The 23,097-nt window shown below is 34.8% G+C and overlaps 6 protein-coding genes across 6 annotated transcripts; 3 read left to right on the top strand and 3 right to left on the bottom strand.

The window, feature by feature from the left end:
* LOC101219280 (O-fucosyltransferase 7) lies at positions 1 to 4,693 on the top strand. The gene is made up of 12 exons (XM_004152575.3): positions 1 to 425; positions 901 to 999; positions 1,269 to 1,368; positions 1,449 to 1,516; positions 2,029 to 2,117; positions 2,224 to 2,404; positions 2,479 to 2,607; positions 2,697 to 2,830; positions 2,986 to 3,199; positions 3,505 to 3,689; positions 3,776 to 3,871; positions 4,016 to 4,693. The coding sequence occupies exons 1-12, from the start codon at positions 270 to 272 to the stop codon at positions 4,167 to 4,169; spliced, it is 1,605 nt and encodes a 534-aa protein (XP_004152623.1). The 5' UTR covers positions 1 to 269; the 3' UTR covers positions 4,170 to 4,693.
* Positions 4,694 to 5,707: 1,014 nt separating this feature from the next.
* On the top strand, positions 5,708 to 7,032 carry LOC101219758 (histone H3.3). Its single transcript, XM_004152577.3, has 4 exons — positions 5,708 to 5,916; positions 6,237 to 6,308; positions 6,390 to 6,466; positions 6,563 to 7,032. The coding sequence occupies exons 2-4, from the start codon at positions 6,237 to 6,239 to the stop codon at positions 6,822 to 6,824; spliced, it is 411 nt and encodes a 136-aa protein (XP_004152625.1). The 5' UTR covers positions 5,708 to 5,916; the 3' UTR covers positions 6,825 to 7,032.
* A 111-nt stretch (positions 7,033 to 7,143) lies between these two features.
* Positions 7,144 to 9,746, bottom strand: LOC101219522 (cytochrome c oxidase subunit 6b-1). Its single transcript, XM_004152576.3, has 5 exons — positions 9,553 to 9,746; positions 8,279 to 8,605; positions 8,086 to 8,168; positions 7,902 to 7,983; positions 7,144 to 7,526 (listed from the first exon to the last, which is right to left on the bottom strand). Exons 1-5 carry the CDS (start codon positions 9,592 to 9,594, stop codon positions 7,473 to 7,475), a joined length of 588 nt encoding a protein of 195 aa, XP_004152624.1. The 5' UTR covers positions 9,595 to 9,746; the 3' UTR covers positions 7,144 to 7,472.
* A 545-nt stretch (positions 9,747 to 10,291) lies between these two features.
* On the bottom strand, positions 10,292 to 15,164 carry LOC101209737 (alcohol dehydrogenase-like 2). The gene is made up of 9 exons (XM_031881199.1): positions 15,068 to 15,164; positions 12,548 to 12,687; positions 12,260 to 12,303; positions 11,587 to 12,001; positions 11,355 to 11,430; positions 11,200 to 11,264; positions 10,992 to 11,087; positions 10,633 to 10,794; positions 10,292 to 10,532 (listed from the first exon to the last, which is right to left on the bottom strand). The coding sequence occupies exons 1-9, from the start codon at positions 15,162 to 15,164 to the stop codon at positions 10,392 to 10,394; spliced, it is 1,236 nt and encodes a 411-aa protein (XP_031737059.1). The 3' UTR covers positions 10,292 to 10,391.
* Positions 15,165 to 16,093: 929 nt separating this feature from the next.
* Positions 16,094 to 17,703, top strand: LOC101209980 (VQ motif-containing protein 9). The gene has a single exon (XM_004152705.3). The coding sequence runs from the start codon at positions 16,602 to 16,604 to the stop codon at positions 17,529 to 17,531; it is 930 nt and encodes a 309-aa protein (XP_004152753.1). The 5' UTR covers positions 16,094 to 16,601; the 3' UTR covers positions 17,532 to 17,703.
* Positions 17,704 to 19,195: 1,492 nt separating this feature from the next.
* On the bottom strand, positions 19,196 to 21,338 carry LOC101220164 (14-3-3-like protein). Its single transcript, XM_004152579.3, has 4 exons — positions 20,756 to 21,338; positions 20,396 to 20,518; positions 20,004 to 20,120; positions 19,196 to 19,603 (listed from the first exon to the last, which is right to left on the bottom strand). The coding sequence occupies exons 1-4, from the start codon at positions 21,239 to 21,241 to the stop codon at positions 19,544 to 19,546; spliced, it is 786 nt and encodes a 261-aa protein (XP_004152627.1). The 5' UTR covers positions 21,242 to 21,338; the 3' UTR covers positions 19,196 to 19,543.
* Positions 21,339 to 23,097: the final 1,759 nt, after the last annotated feature.

Here is a 23,097-nt window from a genome sequence, read left to right as displayed (position 1 = left end):
TTACAGCTTCGTCCCTCTACGCGGAAATGGTATCAACCAAAAGGCAATGTGCGGCCGAATGCCGTACTAGAATCAACAATAAAACCAAAACCACTCACCGCTCTTCCCTGCCGATCTCTTCGTCCTCGCCTTCGCCGCCGTATCCGCCGGGGATTAACCGAGCTATACCCTGGAGCCTTACGGAAGGAAACACTGAAGGAGACTTGTATTTTCTAACTGCTTTACTTGGCCATTGCTTAGAGTGACGGTGGAGAGAGAGAGAGAGAGAGATGCTTAAACGGAGAAGGAGAGCAGTGGCGGTGCTCAGGAAGTTGCTAACCTTTGCTATATGCTTTATAGGCTTACTAGCGCTGCTTTCTGTTCATCTTCACTTTTTCCCGTCCTCCCAAGTCCCTGGCTTCTCCGATTCCCACAAGCTTCCTGCGGTGACCTATCTTTTCTCTTTATCTCTGCTCCCACTCTTCATTTCTTCGTTCTCTTTTCTTCTCCTTCGCGTATGATTGTGTTTTCAACTGCGTTTCTTACGTTTTTTTTTTTTTTTTTTGTTTGGCTGAGAGAAGTATTCCTGATTCTAGCAATTGAAATCGAATTGATTAGAGTGCTTATTTGACTAACGAGTGTAGGCAGCGAATAGCTTCGCTTTTATTATGTCTTGGATGAGTGTAATGCACTCTAATTTTATGTTTGTATTCTTTAATTCTATCGGTCGGGGGGTTTTCTCGACTTTGAATTGTGATTAGGTAGGGCATTCTTTGACTTCGAGTCGTGTTTGCTGACTGAATACTCTTGAAATGTTTGACGGGGTGGTTTTAGGTTTTCTCTTTGTGAACTTGTGGGTTGCTTCGATTCTGATTTTGGAAAATTGCTGTTTAACATATTTAATGTTCCTTAATCATGTAGCAACGTGAATTCAAACACCAGAGGTTGAGCACCGAGAATAGCTGGACTCAGGAGATTGTTCCCCTCCATCTGTCTAAAGCTCCTGTTGCTTCTCGCAAGGTTTTCCATTTCTTTAACTCCATAGTTTAAATTCATTTGCTGAACTCCCTCAGTTTACGGTGAAACTCCAAAATATCATCAAAACTGGAAAATAACGTGCCGTCTGAGACTTTTCTACATCACAACCGATTTTTTCTTTGAGACATTTTTAATCTTTGGTAAAAATTGGCAATCACATTTTATGGTTGATTTAAAGTTTAATAGATGTAATTTCGCTAGTCATAAGAAGTTATGCACATTTCATGTTTTCACTCCTTTAGACTTGACAGTTGGGCAGTGCAAACTTGGTTCCGGGTCTGGACAAGCTATGGAAGCCTCCATCAAACCGCGACTTTTTACCATGTGTGGATCCCAGTGTCAATTATACAGGTAAGAGTTTTACTATGTTCATCTTGTTCCAAATAAAGATTCCCTTGTACTTGATCTTAAAATTTGTGTTGTTTATGCAGCACCTATGGAGTCAAGGGGTTACCTTCTAGTTCATACAAATGGGGGACTTAATCAAATGCGTGCTGGGGTCTGTAACCTCTCATACATTATGATAGTAACAGGGTTTTAGCCTTTTTTGTGCTAACATACAATTCTTATTGAAATAGATTCACATTGTTGATAAGATTTCTCAAAGTATGGTTTTAGTTCCTGAACTTTATTTATTTTTAATTCTTTTTCAATCTGTCAATTATCTATATTCCATTTTGAAATGTTATCTTCGTCCCAACTTGAATCTTTTAACTCTTTACCTCTCAATTTAATCATTCTTCACTCTAAATTCAAAGTTTAGGTCTAGTTTCATTCTATGTCATTGAATTTGTATAAAAAATTGAGCTTGGAGGGACTCTACAGGTATGCCGCTTTGAAAATGTTAGTTCATAGTTTTCTCCTGAAATTTGTATCTTTTACGTTATGTAAGCTTATTATAGATCCAGAGTTGTTGACCAGATTATTTTATTATTATTTTGTTCCAATACTTCATAAATACATCAGCGTAAGTTTTGGTCTTTGAAAACCATACTCCTTCTTGAATTGCAGATATGTGACATGGTAGCTGTAGCTCGAATCATTAATGCTACACTTGTAATTCCAGAACTTGATAAACAATCGTTTTGGCAGGACACTAGGTTTTGTTTTCTCTCTTCTTTTTCTTCTTCTTTTCCCCAATCTAGATCTCGTTGTGTCACATTCCCCAGTCCATGATCGAGTTTGTTTATTTGTTTTTATCTTCAGCAACTTCTCGGATGTTTTTGATGAAGATCATTTTATATCTGCTCTTGCTGAGGATGTAAAAGTGATTAAAAAGCTTCCTAAAGAATTGGCTACTGCTACAAAGGTAGTTAGGCATTTTAGAAGTTGGTCAGGTATGGATTACTACGAGGATGAAATCGCTACCCTTTGGGAAGAATATCAGGTAATTCTACTTCATTTGGATCTTGTTAATGCAAATTCACATTATTGTTCATTAATTAATGTGCAATTTTGTAGGTTATTCGAGCTGCAAAATCTGATTCACGGTTAGCAAACAATAATCTACCTTTAGATATTCAGAGGCTTCGCTGCCGATCTTGTTATCAAGCCCTCCGTTTTTCACCTAAAATCGAAGCGATGGGGAAAGTAATATTCTTTTTCATTCTTTGTTTGCTGCTGCAACAGTTGTATCCCTTTCTTTTAGTGATTATAAATAGTCACAACATATGTTGTAGTTATTGGTGGATCGAATGAGGGCCCATGGTCCTTATATTGCTCTACATTTACGATACGAGAAGGACATGCTTGCATTTAGTGGATGCACACATGATTTATCTTCTGCTGAAGCAGACGAGTTAAGGATGATTAGGTATGAAGATACTTTTAATGTGTTTGGTTGCATTTTAAATGTTTTATTGTTGACGTGTTGAGTTGAGTTCAAAGCATAATTGCTTCTCGTTTCTTTCTCTCTCTGTTTTTGCCTTTTTGGTGATGGTATTGACTATTGTTGGGTAACACTTTCAGAGAAAATACTTCATATTGGAAGGTAAAGGAGATCGATCCTTTGGAACAAAGATCCAAAGGGTTCTGCCCATTAACTCCGAAGGAGGTCGGAATATTTCTTAGAGCACTTGGTTACCCATCAACAACTCCTATATACATTGCAGCTGGAGAGATTTATGGTGGTGATTCACATATGTCTGCTCTTCAAGCCCGGTATCCATTACTGATGAGCAAGGTAACTTTTTGGACCTCACCGCCTTTACTTTCCTATTAAACTAAGACATTGTGTTTTGTACTTTGAGAAAATTTCGTGAAATTTTTTCTATAAAAGTTTAATGAACTCTGCAAATCCTAAATCCCATACCCTAATAGTTAAGTTGATTAATATTTGACCGTTCTTGAAATTCTCTGGTGTTGCCTGTAACGTGGGGTTCCTGGGATTTTTTGTACAATTGCTTTCTTCCAGAACTATCTGTCGTACAATTAACATTCTATGTCAGTCAACAATGATTGCTTATATGTTTCTTCTGATACTTTCAGGAGAAATTAGCATCTGTTGAGGAGCTTGAACCTTTTGTCAATCATGCATCCCAAATGGCAGCCCTTGATTACATTGTGTCTGTTGAGAGTGACGTTTTTGTTCCTTCGTACTCTGGGAATATGGCAAGAGCAGTTGAAGGTCACCGGCGATTTCTTGGACATAGGAAAACAATATCTCCTGACAGGCAAGGAAGTTAACATTAGAAGCATTTTCTACTGTCTCAATTGCTTCAACTGAAGTTGTTTGTATCTTCTTGTTATTATCAAACAGAAAAGGGCTTGTTCGTTTATTCGACAAACTTGATCAAGGAACAATGAAAGAAGGGAGAAATTTGGCCAACCGAATTATTGAAATGCACAAGAGAAGGTATTGTGTACTCATTGCAGTTGGCGTTTCCCTGTTTATGTTATTAGTTAATTGGATATATATTCCATTGGGTAATTGAATTCCAGCCATCTTCGTTGAAACTAATACAATGAATAATGAGAACTTGCATTTGATTTTTCTCAGGCAAGGCTCTGCGAGGAAGAGAAAAGGTCCGATTTCAGGAACCAAGGGCATGGACAGGTTCCGGTCAGAAGAAGCTTTTTACGTAAACCCTTTGCCAGATTGTTTATGTCAAGGAGAATTATCAAATGGAAATACGACTTCCATTTCCAGATAGTTCAATGGAACATCAAGATAAAATGCTCTTAGAGAGCTCAATGTATATGCAGGCGACCACTCGAAGTGTCACCAGCTTTGTACATCCAATAAGCCAGCTACGACGGAATGATGGAGCGTTTATAACCTGAGTTTTGGTAGTTGGCGGAGGCGGTGATGGTGGTATAGAAGGAAGGTCGGTCGGTCGTGGGATGGCAACCCCTTTACGACAAGTAGTTGAAGGGAGTAGTTGGAGATGAACACATTTTGAGAAGTTTCCAAGATCACTCGATTTGGGGGAGAAGGGATGTTGGTTATTTAGCATAATTGTTTTCATGTTTTAGTAATTTTATCCAATAATGATTAAGCGAGGCATTGAAGCAATTAAATTTATTTTTAATGATTTTTTCACTCTTCCATAGGCTTTTTTCTTCTCTTTTCCTTTTAATTTGCAACATTAGCTTCTTTATTTGCTTTCCAACTCTTTTTTTTGAAGTAACTGTATGAAACACAGTTCGGGCTGTGTGTGTCTGATCGATGCTGAAATTTTATACATTATACTCCGTATTTAAATTGAAATCATACTGTAGTTTTCAATGCTACGCCACAATTTTTTGAAACAAAAAAGAAAAAGAAAAAGAAAAAGAAAAAGAGTAACATGTGATGATAAGTACTAACTGAGATTATAATTCAAATTATAAGTGTAACGATGATGATTACGAGCCAAACTTGGAGGTGGTTTCAAGCTCTCATTTTTCAAAATAAATTTTCATCTTATTATTAGAGCTTTTATTTATTGCATCGTGAGGATTAAATTGATGAGTTTAAATTTGTATTGTTATATTTAAAAAACTTTCAAATATCGATACTAATCCATAAAAATGAGTTCAAATTACAAAGTTTTTAGAAAAATACTTTATAAAAAACTATTAAAAAGCAAGAAAAACAAACTATTTATACTTTATAAAAAAACTAGTAAGGATTACCTGAGGTTAAATACTATATTGATTTTAGTTTTCTTATTTCACTCTTTTCTACCCAATTTTGTCATTAATTTTAGTTCTGGCATCAATGAGATGTTTTGTTTAAAATGTTTAATTAATTAATTGAGAAAAAAGTATAATTAAATCCTATTAGTTTCCTAAAAGGTTAGGATACTTATCCAATAACAATTAGGTTTAGAATCAAAATTATTTTAATGGTATATAAAATTGATTTGTAGGGATGGAAAGTAACATTATTTTTGAAAGTAAACATTTTGAACTCTCCTAAAATGATTAATGTTTTCTTAGTTTGAGCCTCTCCATGTTACAAAATATAATACGAGTGATGAGTCACAATAAGCTTAAATATACACTAAATCCCAATTAATGAAAAATAAATAAATAAATAAGAGGTACAAAACCATTAAAAATCTATTACTTCCTTTAAAACTTTTCTGGGGTCCCTACAACCAATAAGAAACTACCACGTCATTTTCACAATCCGTTCAGCGTTTAGGGTTGTAAAATCGCACCGTCCATTTATCCACTCGTACCAAGTACGGTAGGAATGTATGTACCGTCCGATTAGGCACAAAGAAGCACAGTGAATGTGAATCGTGTCCATCCGCCGCCATACCGCACAGCCTTCGTCCGACCGGAAGGCCCTATATAAACTCCTTTGGTTTCCCGAATTTCTACTTCATTCGCTTTCTAAAGATTTCCCAATTTCTTCGTCGGTGAAAATTCTCTCTCGCTTCTCAACCTTTCTTCCTCTTCTTCATCCAGGTTTGTTTCTCTCCTCTTTTTTCTTCCTTTCTTCTTCTTCGAATTTGTCTTATTTCGTTCGATTTTTCATTCAATTTCATGCTAGTCGTTACGATTAGGTTGGTTTTCTGTTCAAATTCTTTCTCATAGATTGTAATTGATGGTTAGGGTTTGCTTTTATCCCCATTCCTTCTGGAATTTGCTTCTGAGCTTAGAACTTTGTGGATTAGTCTTTCGAAACATTTACATCATCGAACAATTATTCATGATAATTGCGATTAGGAACCTGGGAACGCCCTTGAAATTGAAATTGCCTTAGAAATTTTTTTTGATTGATACAGATGGCTCGTACGAAGCAAACTGCTCGCAAATCTACAGGAGGGAAGGCTCCCAGAAAGCAGCTTGCTACTAAGGTAATCTTCAAGGAGAAATACAAACAGCATTGTTTTGAATTATCATTTGATTTTTGACCTAATTTTCCAATAATTTCTCAGGCTGCGCGTAAGTCGGCTCCCACAACTGGAGGCGTGAAGAAACCACATAGATACCGTCCAGGAACAGTCGCTCTTCGGTATGTAACCAGTTCTCTAATCTCTACCCATACAAACAGATTGATCATGGGTTTAATGTTCGTGTGGATCTAATGCCTTCGTTATTGTTAATGCAGAGAAATCCGCAAGTACCAGAAAAGTACAGAACTCCTAATCCGCAAACTTCCATTCCAGAGGCTTGTTCGTGAAATCGCACAGGATTTCAAGACAGATCTGCGTTTCCAGAGCCACGCGGTTTTGGCATTACAAGAGGCTGCTGAAGCTTATCTTGTTGGGTTGTTTGAAGATACCAATCTTTGCGCCATTCATGCTAAGCGTGTAACAATAATGCCAAAAGATATCCAACTTGCCAGAAGAATCCGTGGCGAAAGAGCTTAAATCCAACTCCATCTATGATTAGACAATGCGTCAAATATAACTTTTTTTTTTTTCCTTTTTTCGTTCGAATTGCAATCTATGTGTAAATTGTGTTTTCTTCAATAAACACAATCTATACTTTTACATCTATGAACATTATTATTGGTTTCAAACTACATCGTTTGTTCATTATATCGTTATGTCAAATTCAATTTACCTACTTTGTCAATCACTATGATGTAATTGATTTGTCTTCTCAAGTTCAGTTCGTTTCGTATCAAGATGAAAGATTTGCATCTATGCATTGCACAATTCATCAGCAAAGCTGAAAAATAAAGAAGAGGATAACTTTCTACATGTTTATTAGAATTTTCATAAATGCAACAATCAATGCATATAAATTGATGATGGTCTTAGAGGAGTGATTCTAGCTCCTTGCAACTATTTGCTAAATATATGGAAAAACGATTAATGCATGTATGTAAACCAGGAACAAAGTGGTTGCATCAACAAAAATTTGGTTGCAAATGGATTTTGAGTAGAATACCAAAAACCGGCCGAAAATTATTATAACTCAATTGTTTGAAAGAGAGAACTGAGTTTATTTGCCATTTTATGGCAGCGTGTGGCAAACTGCTGCTGAACTATCGAACATGCAACTCCCTACTCCTACAGTGGCCCTGGGAACGTTCCATTCTCCCTCTGCTCGTTCCATTTCTCTACCTGCAACGATTATCATGATGCACGATGTTACTTAAGCCAAGATACTAAAGATGAAACTTCTTTCAGCATCATTAATAGTTCATTAGACAGGCAAACGAGAAACTAATGCATGATCCGTTGATGAGTAGAAACTATTGGCAGAAGTGCATCAGATAAATACATGGAACGTGGAGCTCATAGTTTATAAGTAAACAATTAGATTAAGCAGTTTCCTAACATCATAGAACTTTACTTATCAGTTACAATTAATGACCCAAAGTAACAGTCAAAATAAGTGGAATATACAATGAGATCATAGGTAAGCTCCCGCAAACACAGAACAAGCGAATGAAACATGAAACTTAATCCAGACATCAAGGTAGGAAAAACGCATACCCATTCACTTGGGCAAAGAGAACGATAATATTTTGCAAACTTTTCGCACTCTGGAGCACCTTCCCCTTTTGCTTGTGTGCATCTGAACACATTACAAAGATAAGTACATATGTAGTTTCAAGAACTAAATTATAAAAGGACCAACAAATTAAGTTCAAACGTTGAAAAACATGTCAATACTTACCTATGGAATTCAATATATCGGGTGAAGCAATGCCTAGTTTGATTTGTAGTAGGGAAGCGGAAGTCTACTGGTGCTGTTTCGAGCTGCATATGAGAGCAATAAAACCAATGAACAATATATACAAAAGTCAAAACTATAGGATATGCCTACACGCAATGTATTGCCAAAATAAACAAATCATCAGGGCAGCAACCTTAATCTCAGGTCGCTCGTCAGTGCTTTCTTGATCACCAGAATTTTCCTCTTCTCCAGCTCCGCTGCTTTCTTCTTCAGCAGCTCCACTGTCGTTCTCAGCAGCAGGACTGGTTTCAGAGTCCTCTACAGCAGCTGCTGAAGAATCTCCATTGGATTCTTCAGCAGGGGGAATGTCACTGCTTTGATCAGCAACAGCTTCAACAGGTGGTTCATCATTCTTCACAACAACTTCAGCAGGAGCAGCATTTTCAGAGTTCTCCACCTCTTTCACTTCAGAGGGCTGTGGTATATCCACCTTCTCCTCTTTTTCTTTCAAGGAATATTGCTGAAAGCCAAATTAGAAGAAAGTCATTCTCAATTCTTAGATTGGAACATTAGAAGCAGGTTGAGAATTCGTAAAAGCGAAGGAGACAGGGCTATACAAAGATGCCCCTAAATGAGAACGATAGTAACCAAAGAAGTGTTTCTCACTATGCTTTTAAGATAAATTTACTTTCACCATGTAAAATCAAAATACAAGGGTAAAACAAAGAAAATCATAAGATAGCAAAGCCCCCAAGGATTCATATAGCAATCCAATTGAGATATGAACCAACACGGTTCATTACTGGGAGTTCTAGTTAAGAACAAAAATTAACTTCGAATTAATTTCAATTCCCTAGTAACCTAGGCAGCTTAAGCTTGTTTATTTCCTTCCTTCTCTCCTACAGAGCTGTAAGGTGAAATCATTAACTAGCCTCTGCTTAGAGTTGGGCTATTGTTCTTATTTTCCAAATTTCAATTAATTTTTTTTCTTTAATGAGGGGTGAAAAACAAATGCATGTTCCCCAAACAATGAAAGTGATAATTACCAATTCTTTCAAACTTAGTCAACATACTGATCTTTTCAAAAGAAATGAAATAAAGAGAGTAACATAAACTACAACCCAAAGGAAGCATTCACCAATCATTTATCGGATTCCAACCAGAGAAATCCAGTCATGAAACTCATTTATTTCTATTTTCAGCGGAATCGGGGGATCTAATCAAGGGAATTTGCCACAGGACTACAAAATTTCTTCTAAATAATAAAAATGAATGAATTTACTACTAAGAATCTCACATCTCTTCATAATTGAAGAATCCCTACCACATAAGAACCGATCTGTCGAAATCAATTGCGAATCGAGCAATGAAAATACATTACCATGGAGAATTAACAAAAAAGAAGGAAGAAGGCAGGTAAAAGTAAAAGAAAGAAGGAGGCAGATGGTGAAAGGTGCGAAAAAATACCTCAGATAAGGAAGGGGTTTGTTGGCTCTGGGCTTCCGCCATGGATGGAAGAAGAAGAAGAAGCGATCGGCTTGAGTTGGAGGTACAAGCCCAAGAAATCGATGTCAGAGGGTGGCGGCAGGGCAAAAGCAAAGCAGAGAGGGACCAAACACTAACCCGTTGGTTAGGTTAAGATTAACCACACACTGGTTCCGATGATTCCAGTAGAAGCCAACGACCCATATTCAATCTCCAATCATATTTTGCCACGTCACTCATTCGCGTTTAGGTAATGGGCTATGACGGGCCGACCCCAACAAGAAAAATGGGCCGTCAACTTAGCAATGGTCCAACAAGTAGATTTCTTTTTCTTTCTTTTAATACATGTAAAACTTAGAACAAAACGCTTTTGGTAAATAATTCTAAATAGTCACTAAGTCAAATTAGGCATCTAGTAACACTTTTAAGACTCATAATTCAATGTGTAATAATATTGTAAACAAATTGAAAGTTTAACTACTCTATCATCGATAAAAATGATAGACTCTTGTTAATGTTATAGTCTACCGTGAATAGATTTTGAGAGTTGTAGATAAATTTTATTATATTCGTAATATTTATAAATATTTCAGACATAATTATTATATTTACAATTATTCATTGGATTTCTTTATAATGAGGTGTGTTTAAAAATATTTGAAAAGACGAGTTATAACTTTGTTTTATTTGATTGGGTGCCGTTATTAGCTGCACACAAATATTGAATAAGAATAATGATATAAAAACAATTTATTTAAAATCATCCATAGAAGAGATGGAAAATTTGTAGAAGTGGACGAAAGAGAAATTGGTAATAGAAATTAAGAAGTGATGTATGGCTGGAATCCATGATCAATCCAAATGAGACAACGAAGTGATTTCCCAGAGAGAAGCAAATCAAATGCTTTGTTGATGTCCTCAAACTCAACTTCGTGTGATATCAACTCATCCAAATTAAGTTCCTTCAAAGCCATAATTTAGATACCGTTTAGTTAATTATGGCAGTTCAACTGAAAGGAAAGGGAAAGAAAGAAAAAAGAAAGCAAAGATTATTAGATTTACTTTGTGTAAATACTTGTTGATAAGCATTGGAACGTCGGACTTTGGCTTAAGACCTCCAAAAAGAGCCCCTGTGATGGTTATCCCATTTATTATTTCGAAGGAGTTCACTTTGAATGCCGCTCCATCTTTCTCCACTCCCAGTATCACCGCCTTTCCCCATCCCTACAATATAATAATAACTCACCAAATTCAACCCCTAATCAAAACTCAACCAATTACAAAAATGTGATTTTAAATATGAACTTTTGATGTTAACTTATATTTCAAGACACCAGCGAATCTTTATCAAACGAAACCTTGAGTTCATATCAGGAGTTGAACGTTAACATATTGTAAAGAACACAGGAGTAAAATCAAACCTCTTTAGTACTTTTGATAGCTTCTTCCATGAGGGAAGCCAAGCCAATACACTCAAAGCAGTAATCTGCTCCCCCATCAGTTTCTTCCTTAATCACCTAATTCATGTGTTATTTACAAAACAAAAACAAAATTAACTAAACGACTTCATTAATTAATATCCCACACAAACTTTCATTGGCCAAAGGAAGAACATAGTTTTTTGCTTACTTCATGAATTGCCTTATCTCCACAAGTAGCTGGGTTGATAAAATCAGTAACCCCAAACTTCTTTGCTGTGTAAATTAAAAACAGTATATAAAATCAATTAAATCCCCCCTCTCCCCCCAAAAAAACTCCAAAGTACAGAATTAATTATGTTTTACCAATCTCAAATTTGTTAGGATTTAAATCGATGCCAATGATCTTTGAAGCTTTGCGACGTTTTGATCCCTCCGCAACCTAATCACATGCATGCAGAGTAAAGATTTAAAACTATAGCTTTTTAAGTAGTGATATAACGTCTTAACTAGTGTCTGTTGGCAATTATATTGTTTAAGTACGTTCAAGAACACATTAATTACATCACTAAAACGTATAAAGATAAATGAAACTCACTGCAAGTCCAACAGTACCAAGACCGAAGATAGCCACGGTGGAACCCTCGTCTACGTCAGCGACGTTCCACGCGGCTCCAATACCAGTAGGAACTCCACAGCCAAACAAGGGGGCCTTGTCTATCGGAAGCTTTGGATTGATTGGAACAAGGTTGTGAACATCAACAACTGTATACTCAGAAAAGCTTGAAACATATAAGAAATGGTTCAAAGGCTGTCCATTTAAATCCTTAAACCTGCTTGTGCCATCTCGTGGCATTCCCAATCCCATTCCAGTTTTGCCCCCAAAAACACTGCATTTGTTGGTCCTCCCATTCTTGCATTCTTTGCATTCTTTGCAATTTGATTGAAATACAGGTAACACCATTTCCCCTTCTTTCACTTCCTCCACTTCTTCTCCTACACTTTCAACAATTCTTCACAGAAAAACAAATACCAAACTGTTCATTATTCCTTGTATTCATATACATAGAAATTTGGCCAGTTGAATTATCAAAGTGAATAAGGGATGAAAGAGGCAATCGTCTCATTAATTCATATATGTTAGATTTGGAGTCTATTTGGAATGACTTGTCCCTTGATTCATTCATTTCTTTTAAGTACAGGAGAAAGTCATTTCAAATAGAATAACTGCTCTTTCCACCCTTTTTCACCTTGTCTTTATAAAGAGTTACCCGACAGCTTCGTGTCCAAAAATGATGGGGAATGAGAAAAGTCCCTGCTTATCATGTAATATACAAACCCAAATCACTAACTCAAAAATGAAAGAAATCATTAACTCGAAAAGACTGTTCAATATGATTGATAGTTTTACGACCTCAAACGTATATAACAAAACTTTCAAACGTATATATCCTTGTTTAGTTCAAGAAGTTGTTGAGTGTTATGACTATAAAACATCTGTTTCATTAAACTTCTTACACCGTTAGTTCCACAACTTCTGTTGTGTATTAAAGACTTACTTGTCTCATATTCCAGACAGTAACGTCAGAATGACAGAGGGAAGTGCAAAGAATTTTGATTCGAACCTCCCCGATTTTTGGAGGATCAACTTCAATTTCCTCTATAACAAGAGGCTCTCCCGGTTGTCTGCAAACCGCAGCTGTTCAAAACAAACACAATGTATCAAAATTCGAAAGAAGCATTGACGTAACATTTATAACAACAATGGAGAAACTTCGGAATTGGAAGAAGAAGAAAAAAAGAGGGAAATGGGAAACATAGACCTCGACATCTGATTGATTTTCCTCGGGTTTCAGATGAGATTTTGAAGCCGTTATTCATATTGAAGTAAATATGGATCAACTTAATTACAACTTGCACACACCAAGCTCTCTAAACCTCCTTAAATATGCCCAACAATGGTGGCAGATGAAACAGGACGCTGTCTTACAATGACTCACAAATAAAAATGGGTTGTGATCGTTTGTCCATTATTTAGTGGATTTTAGTGCAAGCTTAACCAATTTGCCGTCCTCTATCTAATCATAGAAGTGTTGTTTATGGTCGTCTAGATGTGATGGCGGAGAGATAACTAAGTTGAGTTCGACTGGTGCTCTGTTTTAATACATTTTAGTAATCATCTCTATACTAATTTAAATAGAGGATGCAAATGACAGAAAACTCAAGACAATTCCATCAATTTAAACTACCTAACTCAAACTTTTAATTACATTTAATCAATTAATTAACTATATGTTAGGGGCAACTTAGGCTTGAGGTTGAATAAATATCATTTGGATTCACCTAATACAACCTAAACTATATATAAACAAACTGTTTGACCGACTGTGAATTTATGGATTTGTGAAATTTTAATATTCTTCATTTAAATTTGTTACAATGTTTGTTTTTGTTTAAAATTTGTAATAGAGATCATGAATTTTAATTAATCAGTCCTAAGATAATATTGCATATTCTAAATTAATGGGAGAGAAAAAAACACTTCCTTTGAAAGAAAAAAAGTAAGAAATTTTTTGTTAGCTTGGGTTTGAATTAAGTTTCACAGAAACATTTTTAAAAAATTTGAGGTGTAAATGTCATTTTAAATAAATCACTCAAGACCAGAATTTGAGAAAATAAGTTTTTAAATAAAATTATGTATATATTTTAATTTTAAACTTATTTTTAAGAAGAAAAAAAATTCCAAACATACTTGACCTACTTGATTTCTGCTCAATGGAAAATCAAATTCATTTCAAAAGAAAAGAAAAAAAAGAACACATTTGCTTCTTTTATCTTCTTCAATTTGTGAGGTTCCCACTTGTTGGACGGCAAAAAAAAGTAATAAAAAATAGATAATATATAAAAAAAATTGATTTGGAAAACAATGGATTAAATGAAAACGAAGATATGTATTTAATATTTAAACAATTGCAAACTAATTATAGTTACCAATAAGAATTTGTTTGTAAAAGTGGTTTTAAGTTAAAAGAAGTATAGAATAATTATTATTTGTAATATCATGTAATTTATAGAATAAATTGAAACTTTTGTTTCTAAACTAAAATTTAGGTTTAAGATTGATAACTATAATTTACCTTTATGGTTTGAATAATAACTTCATAAATAGTCTTTAAGAGGATTTAACAAAACATAGAGACTATATGAAGTTATATTAAAATTAAACCATGTGAACTAAATGCTAAATTTTAAGGCCATATGGACTAACTTTTAACTAAATCATGGAATGAAATTTGAAATTTAATGCAACTTATAATAATTACATTATACGTATTTTAAATTTAAAAAAATTGAAATGATTTTATAACACAACATGTTATAATTTTATCTCCAAATATTTTTCTTTGTTTAATATAATTATGCATTTGGTGAACCAACGTGCTATTAAGTTTTTGAATCTTCTACTTGTTTGAACTTCATCTACTAGTTCTTTAATTGAAAAAATATTATTTACAAGAGAGGATAGGGAGTAGTGATTTGTGGGGGTGATTGTTACTTTTTGTCTCCAAAGAAGTAATAAAGAAAATTAAGAATGTATGAGCAAATGTGTACAAAATTTGTCCTCTGAAGAGATAATCCAAGGTTGAAATATAATTTTGTTCAATGTCCAAGAAAGTTTATTCAATTTTAATACCTTTTATTTCCAAATTCCTAATTTTTTTAGTAAGTATGTTTAAAATAAAACTTAAATTTCAAACAAATCTCCCCTAAAACGACTATGGTTAGTTTAATAAATGATCAAACCGACTTCTTGATGAGTAGGGTATTTTTTGGAATTTCTTTATTTGGTCCGTCGACTCGAGTTTTTTGCTCTATCATGCAAACTTTAATATTCAGTACCAACTCTACGTGGACTAGCTCTACTACACATTTGAATTTTCAAGTTTTCAACATTGTTGCCAGTCTTTGCCTTTGTCTTTCTTCTTTAAATTTCTTTCTTAACCAATTTTGAACAAATATATACATGTATGTATTTTGTATGTTTTTAATGCATTATAAGTTACATATTCCCAATAAACCTTGACTACCTTCAATTATGGTCTCATCGTCTTTATCTGCTAATGTCTGCAGCCTTAAGATTTCACTGCCTCTTTTCTTCTTCAAAATACATCTCATTCCCTTGGATAAACTTATATGATATAATAAGTTCAAAGCCCTTACAAAATCCCAATATTAAATGGACTATAATAAATAACCAACCATCATCTTTGACAATCAAGTTATTGTCCCAAATGCCCTTAGCGTTTTTCACCAACTTATTAAAACTAACATTAGATTAGATAATCATTTAAAAGTTGAACAAAAACTTGAAACTTAAAACAACGTGACAATGTTGTTCCAAGTCCCAACTTATGTCTTAGAAGTTTGAAGTATTTCATAGTACTTTTTAAAGATTGGGCAATGTTAGAGAGGTTTTTTTTCTCTCTTTTTAATAACTTCTACTTCTTTGTTTGAACACTACAAACACACCCTAACTAATAAAGATATAATTTAAAACAAAAAACTATCATCAAATCGTAATACATAAATGAATAAACTTGACCTATATACTTCTACAACATATAATTGCCAAATCATGTAACAAAGAGAGTTTAGAATCCACATTCTAATGATTAAAAGAAAAAAAAAAGACAAAATTTCACATACAGAATCTTTTACTGCTAATGGGTCCAATGTAAAAGAACATGATGATGATTTATACAGACTTTGTCTCACTTCCTAAGCTACAAAAAGAAGCACTGTATGATTCTTGACCTTTGACCACCAACAGTGACTTCTAATTTGGTTCCCATGCACAACATAGAAAATCACAACCAATTAGCAAACGTAATCTTTGGTTTTGAGGCGTGAGAATGGATTACCTTTCAAATGTCATGCATTAAGTTACGAAATTAGCAACAGTGTCATTGGATTAAAAGTATATTAGTAAATGAAAAGGACAAACAGCTCTGTTTGCCTTCTTTTACGGGTCATGTCCCCTTTCCTTTTGTAATTATACTGAAAGACAAAAGAAAATAGAGTAACCTAAAGAAGAGAGAGAGACAAAGACGATGAGGACAACAGACAAGGTTACTTCTTTTGCTTTCACACCTTTTCATTAAGCCACAAGAGTTGTAAGTTCAACAATCCATAATACTATATAAGATACCAACGATGCTTCATTGCCTACCAATAAAGTAGAAAATCATCTTTAGTGAATAAAAAAACCAGTCAAAATAATTTCAAAAGAAGGTTGGCAAAGTTTCCATGGGTTCTAATTAATGAGGGTTTTCATCAATCATGTCAAATATCACTGCTCTTTCATCCATTCAACTATGTTCCGAAAATTCAAGCTTGAAATGATATATATATGGTGAGCCGAACAAAGGGTTTGTGCCGTGTCCCTACTAACCGGACTACAGCTGCAAGAAGAAAGATGCATAGGCCACCATCCCCACCACTCCTAGAGCTGTCTTCTGTGAGCCCTGTGGCTGATCTACCTGTTTGTGTATAGATTAGAGAACAAAAATCAGAGTGAGTTCTGCGATCTGTTTGTATTAGATAATATGCGTTATGGATATAAACTGTCAAGCATCTGTAGAATCGACCAGTACCAGTAGCAGTGGCACAGGAAGAGACAATAATAGTCTCAATCTCAGGAAATTATCCCATAAGATCTCTAAGGCTGCTTCACAATCCCAGCTGAGAAAGCCATGCTTTGAATTTGATGCTCCTCCGAATCAAAATCATCCCCAAAATCGACTTCAATCCGCAACCCCTTCAGTTCAACCGCAGCAGCAACAGAATATTCAGGCGCAGCCGCAACAGCAACACCAACCCCCGGTGTATAACATTAACAAGAATGACTTCCGAGATGTGGTTCAGAAGCTTACAGGCTCACCGGCTCACGAGCGGTTCTCAAATCCTCCGCCTGTTCAACCTCCTAAATCCCAAAGCTCTCGCCTCCAACGAATCCGCCCTCCTCCTCTCGCTCATGTTACCAATCGTCCCCCACAACAGTTACCAAACAGTTTCCATCCCCTGAATTCCGGCCTCACCGGACGCCCGATGGCGCCTCTATCGCCGTTGCCACCACTCCCAGCTGTCCACGCACCGGCCGAATCCCCTGTCTCCGCCTACATGCGATACATCCAAAATTCAATTCCCACAGCCGATTCAAATATACTGCCGCCTAACCAAGGATTCTCACCACTTGGCCCTCTAGCTTCTTCGTGTTGGAACAATTTCACCGCACAACAGCAGCAAGGTTTGATGCCTCTCCCGCCGTCGTCTGCCATGCTACAGGCACATCCTCAGTTCCAGGTGACGCCATCATCACCATTGGGATTCGGATGCTTGAACTCCCCAATGTCGTCGTCGCACGGTGTGTTGTTGTCTTCCCCAAATTTGGTTTTTCCGGCGACTACAGGTCAATTAGGGTTTCCACAGTTGCCGGTCTCGCCAACTGTGCCAGCGTCAAGCCCTAGATGGATCGGCGACTAGTCCAGTCCTCTTCGGGCGGTGTATTCAAGAAACGTCGTCGTTTTAAGTATCAGCGCCTCGGAAAAGAAAGAAAGAGGAAAAAATGTTGTTCTCATCTACTTTAGAATCTAAGCTGTGTTTTAAATTTGAAATGCAATGCTTAATTCGTAAGTATTTCTATTTAGGCATATTATATTTTTATCTCTTTTTTAAATCTGATTTGTTTGCTTGTCTATTTTTTTATTAATATTTTAGAAAATCAAGTTAATTATTTTGTTTAAAAAATCAGTTTGATTTTTGTGTTTTTAAAAAATATTTCAAACAAAAAAACTATTTATTACAACTTTTCTATAAAATGTAAATTTTCATATATTTTTTTTGGTTGAATTATTCTTTTTGTTTTAGACCAACCATGTGGGACCAAATTGTTGAATTTTCACTAGCATAACAAAATGTTATTAATGTGAATATAACATAGATTAGATTATTTACAAGTTATCTTGCTTATTAAAAATCTTTAAAATACTTATTTATTAATTTAAATAATTATTTTTACTCTTATTATATTTACAAAATAAATCTTTTATTCTACACACCAACCTTACCTTGGTTAATAATACCTGATCATCGAGGTTTTTTCATTCCATCGCTTCTTAAAACTTTATTGTCAAAATCTTACTTGTTAGCATCTAACTTTGATTAATTCAATAGAGCATATTCATACGTTGAGTTGCTTGTTCTTAAAAAAGAGAAAATGATTTACATAATTTTGTCTTTTGAAGCAGTGTTATTAGGTCAGGAAAGTAACAGTGGATTCCCAATTCAAAATTCAAACTCAGTCTTGTCTTTGTTTTACTTTTTCAATTTATTTGTGGAGTGATGTGAAGACATTAGCATTGTACTATTCATGCATTTTAATAAGTGCAAAGTGGAACACAAGTGTTCCACTTTGCACTTATCCAAAAACTAAAACAGAGAAAATTTATTTTTAAAAAATAACTTATCAAATATTTATTTATAATTAAAAAAAACTTCTTAAAACAGGTCCCGATTGCATTCTTTATCAATTTAAAAAGAATTATATAAAATTTTAAAGTAGTTACAAACAAAAAAAAGGTTATATTTTCCTATTATATTGTACTCTAGGAGTGAATTGGAAAACTTGATCTTACTATTTAAATTGTGCTAGATGTTGAGTCTTTACTACTTGATGTAACTATGTTCGTTAACGATATAAGCAGAGAAAATCTAAATGGAATCCAAAGGAGGATCTGTATTAGAAAAAAATGAATAAATAAACTTTTATGTTTTGTCTTAGTTATTGACCTTTTTAACACTAAATCAATCTAGAATGGTTTTTGCATTTCTTAAAATTAAGAGTACAAATAGTCCAAAAAAAACAAACATCAATGTAAAAAGTAAATGAAAGTTTAAACTTTAACCCTTTTTTTTTTCTATATAGAATGGAATCAAACTTCACTTTAAAAAAGTCCGACCCTCCCCAAAATTCATAAAATAGGAAGAAAGAATAAGGAACTATCAATAATTAAATAGAAGACTTTGTGAACAACACTAATAATGCCAACCACAAACAAAAAAAAATTGAAGCAAAATGGTCAACTAAAAAATGGGCAAGAGCCAATATTCAATGTGAACTTGGAGACAAAATAGAAGTCAAACGCTTATCAATCAATGTCGAATAGCATCCATTTTATATTGGACATAGGAAACGTCGCTTCAAAATAGGCTTTTTCTTGTTAGTTGCAAGAAAAAGAAAGAGGGTAACATCACAAAAATTGAGAAGAAAACAAAGGACTGATTATAGATATATAATAATTAATCAGAAGAAGAAAAAAAAAAGAGTAAACAAGGTTTGTAGCTCGGGTCATCACAATCCGGCAACAAATGACATGAGAGCCTTTTAGAAAGAACTCGGATAGTACCAAATAAGCAACAACAAGCAAAGCAAGCATCTTCTCCTATCAAAAACATATAAAGGAGAAGTTTTAACCCTACTTGGGGAGCCACTAATCTCACTGCTTTTCATCCTCACGCTTCGGTGGAGCTTCTTTAATCTCATCAGCTCCATCATCCTATTAACAACAACACCACAATATTAAAACGCTGCAATTTGGACATTAAATGAAATTGGAAAGATTCTTTTCTGTAATTTCAATGAACTTCAAAGTTTCAACGCTCCACCCATCGATTAGATTCACTAATAGATTCTAGTCAGCAGCTAACTAGCTCAACGAAATCAACATGTGGGCGAGGAAATCAAACCTCTAGCAGATGATACAAGTTTTGTGACAAATGAGCTAGGGTCAAGTAGCTAATTGAGTAATATGTTAGATGAATATTAAACATAATGTTTGAATTCAAATTAATGTAACCCGAATTAATAGTCAAACCACCGTCGCTACATTGTGGAGTAACGAATTTATTGAATGCATCTACCACAGAACCAAAGTGGGTTGAATTTAATTTCTGTACCTGCATGTCCGATGTCCAGAGAGTGAGATTATCCCGAAGAAGCTGCATGATCAAAGTACTATCTTTGTAGGATTCCTCTCCAAGGGTATCCAACTCGGCGATAGCTTCATCAAATGCCTGGTTTAAGCATGAAAAAACATATGAATAAATTCGTAAACTACGTCAATTAATGAGAAGGAACTGTTACATAGGTTTTATAAAGGCAGAGCAATCTAGATTTGGATTCGGTCAACATGATGATTTGACAACGAGGCAAGCATATGACGATTCTAATTTTAATATTCTTCCTGAGCAGGCAAAAAAGTAACGGAATTATAATGTACAAACCACGGTATTGATCATACGAACATTTGATTAACAGTGTACGGTAAAAACTTTGGGAGTTGACTAACCTGTTTCGCAAGACTGCAGGCACGATCAGGGGAATTCAAAATTTCATAATAGAATACAGAGAAGTTAAGTGCCAATCCAAGTCGGATCGGATGTGTAGGAGGCAACTCAGAATTTGCAATATCCTGTAAATAAAATTAAAAAAAAAAAACAGCTCCGATCAATTTAACGCATCACGAAGATCGCTCAAGCGGAAATCACAAAGCAGGAATGAACCTTCCAATTAGATAGAAACAAAAATTTGCCTAATCGCGATCATAGATAAAGAAAACTATTACAAAAACAAAGAAACTAAAAAAATAGGATAAAAAAAATGATAAAACAGCAGTAAAACATATGGATCGGAAGTCAGAGAAGCATACCTGAGCGGCTTTGTAAGCAGTAAGAGTGCTTTCAGCAGCTTCCTTGCGTTCGGCTCCGGTTTTGAACTCGGCAAGGTATCTATGGTAATCGCCCTTCATTTTGAGGTAAAAAACCTTGGAATCTCCGGAAGCAGCGGAGGGAATGAGTCTAGAATCAAGAAGCTTAAGGATTCCATCGCAAATATTGGAGAGTTCGGTCTCAATTTTGGATCTGTAGTCACGGATCACAGAGACATGGTCATCGTTACCTCGGCTCTCCTCCTTCTGTTCGATGGAGGAAATGATACGCCAGGAGGCCCTACGAGCACCGATGACGTTCTTGTAAGCGACAGAAAGGAGGTTTCTCTCCTCGACGGTGAGTTCCTCCTTGTCAAGAGAAGCGGAAACCTTCTCCATGAACTCGACCATCTCCTCGTAGCGCTCAGCCTGCTCGGCAAGCTTAGCCATGTAAACATTCTCCTCACGAACAGAAGGAGCGGCAGCCATTGGAAGGGAAATGAAGAATAGATCTGAAGAACGGTGGTTTTAGGATCAAAGTGTGAAAGGTAAAGAGATGAAGGGGAGGAGAGGAAGACGGAGAGTGGAAGAGGGTGTGCTTTTGAGGGGCGAATGCAGGGGCTTTTTCGGGATTAGTGGACCGATAATTGCGGTTCAGATGGACAGACATTTCAGAGATTCATTCACAGCCGTTGGATCGAATTAATCTGTCTCTCTCTATATATATAAATAACACTATTTAAAATAAAAAACCGTTTTCTTTTTCTTTTTTTTTTTAGTGGCAGCTGGCAATGGAAGTTTTTTCTTTTTTCATTTTTCTTTTTTCATTTTTCATTTTTCTTTTTAATAAATATATTAAATAAGAATTAATTTGAATATAAAAACTAAAAAAAAAAAAAGAATTCTTGTATAGTTGAATTAAAGGGCCCAACCCTGTGCAGGAAAGGATGGCCATTCTTTCTTTGACCTGACCCACTTACTTTTCTTTTCCCTCTTCTTTTTTCCCCCTAAATTTAAACCATCCAATTCATTTTTCTTTTATTAAACCCTCACCCAATACACCATGCTTCAAATTCTTCCTCCATCTATCAATCAGTTGGTCTTCCAAATTCCTTCCCGTCTTCCATTTACTTAGTTTAGACCCATGTTGGTTTTTCCATCTACACTGTCACCTATTTCCATTTCATAATAATTCGACTTTTAATGTTTACAAATCGACCTTGTCTCAAATTTTGTTTTTCTATTTTTCAATTTTATTACAAATTTAAGTGAACAATTTTTTTCAACATCTTTTTATTTGTATAATTTGATCTTTTTTTCACTTAACTCAATACAACATCTTGAATTAAATCGTGTCTAGAGTGGTAAGCTTAAATCTTCATTTTTCATGTATGTATATATGTGTATGGTCTAAAATACAGCTTATTGAAAGTGTGGTGGACCTTTTCTTTTATTTTTTGTTTATGGGTTTTTATTTAAGTCAACACTATTTTTTATGAAATATTATGGTTGCTAATCGGACTTTTTGGGAGATGATGTAATTATAAAACAATTAATTGCCGGAAAATGAAAGATTGGTACTTCGATAAAATTACATGTAGTTGGTATGTTGTGAAAGGATTGTGCATATGATAAATTTATATTCATAATCACCAAACAAGATTGTATTTATTATTAGCTTTTAATTAATTATCGTTACCAAAAAAAAAAAAAAAGAAAAGCCAATGCTAATGGTTGGATCACGAGAGTCTACATAGTTTAAAATAGTTGTCTGTATTTATTGTAATTTTGCAAATGGAAAAATGTTTATTTACAGTTTTAGATGAGTCAAATTAAACATAAATAATAATATGTGTTTGTGGAATAGTCATTTGAGTTTGTCAATATATACACAATAAGTTAATCGTATCATAGATCCATACAACAATTTGTTACGTTGGATGATATCATTGTAAATTTATTGTCACATATAAGTTTAACCTTTTAGATCAATCAGTAATTTAAAGTATGGTGTCCAATGATCAATCATAATTGGGTTTTCGACCAAACTGCTGATCAATAGACTGTGGTTAGTTTATTGAATATTCAACTAATATCGATATCGAGGTGTTCAAATTAGCCATTGGTTGGTTAATTTAAAATTTTGTCGCTTTGGATTTTACCCAAACCAATATAACTAGCCCCCTCTTCTCCGACGACTTTTTTCGATGTGGTCGGTCGATTTAGGTTCTTTGATTTATCATACTCTTTCCAGTTTAATATAGTATCAAAATAAGTGATTTATTTGTCTAACGTTGTCAAAATTTACCAAGAAAATTAGTTGAATCAGCAGAGATAAAATCAAA

Source organism: Cucumis sativus, chromosome 2 (assembly GCF_000004075.3).
Source record: "Cucumis sativus cultivar 9930 chromosome 2, Cucumber_9930_V3, whole genome shotgun sequence".
Taxonomy (NCBI): Eukaryota; Viridiplantae; Streptophyta; class Magnoliopsida; order Cucurbitales; family Cucurbitaceae; genus Cucumis; species Cucumis sativus.
The sequence above is the reverse complement of the archived record's forward strand: the minus strand, read 5'-3'. Positions and strand labels throughout refer to the sequence as shown.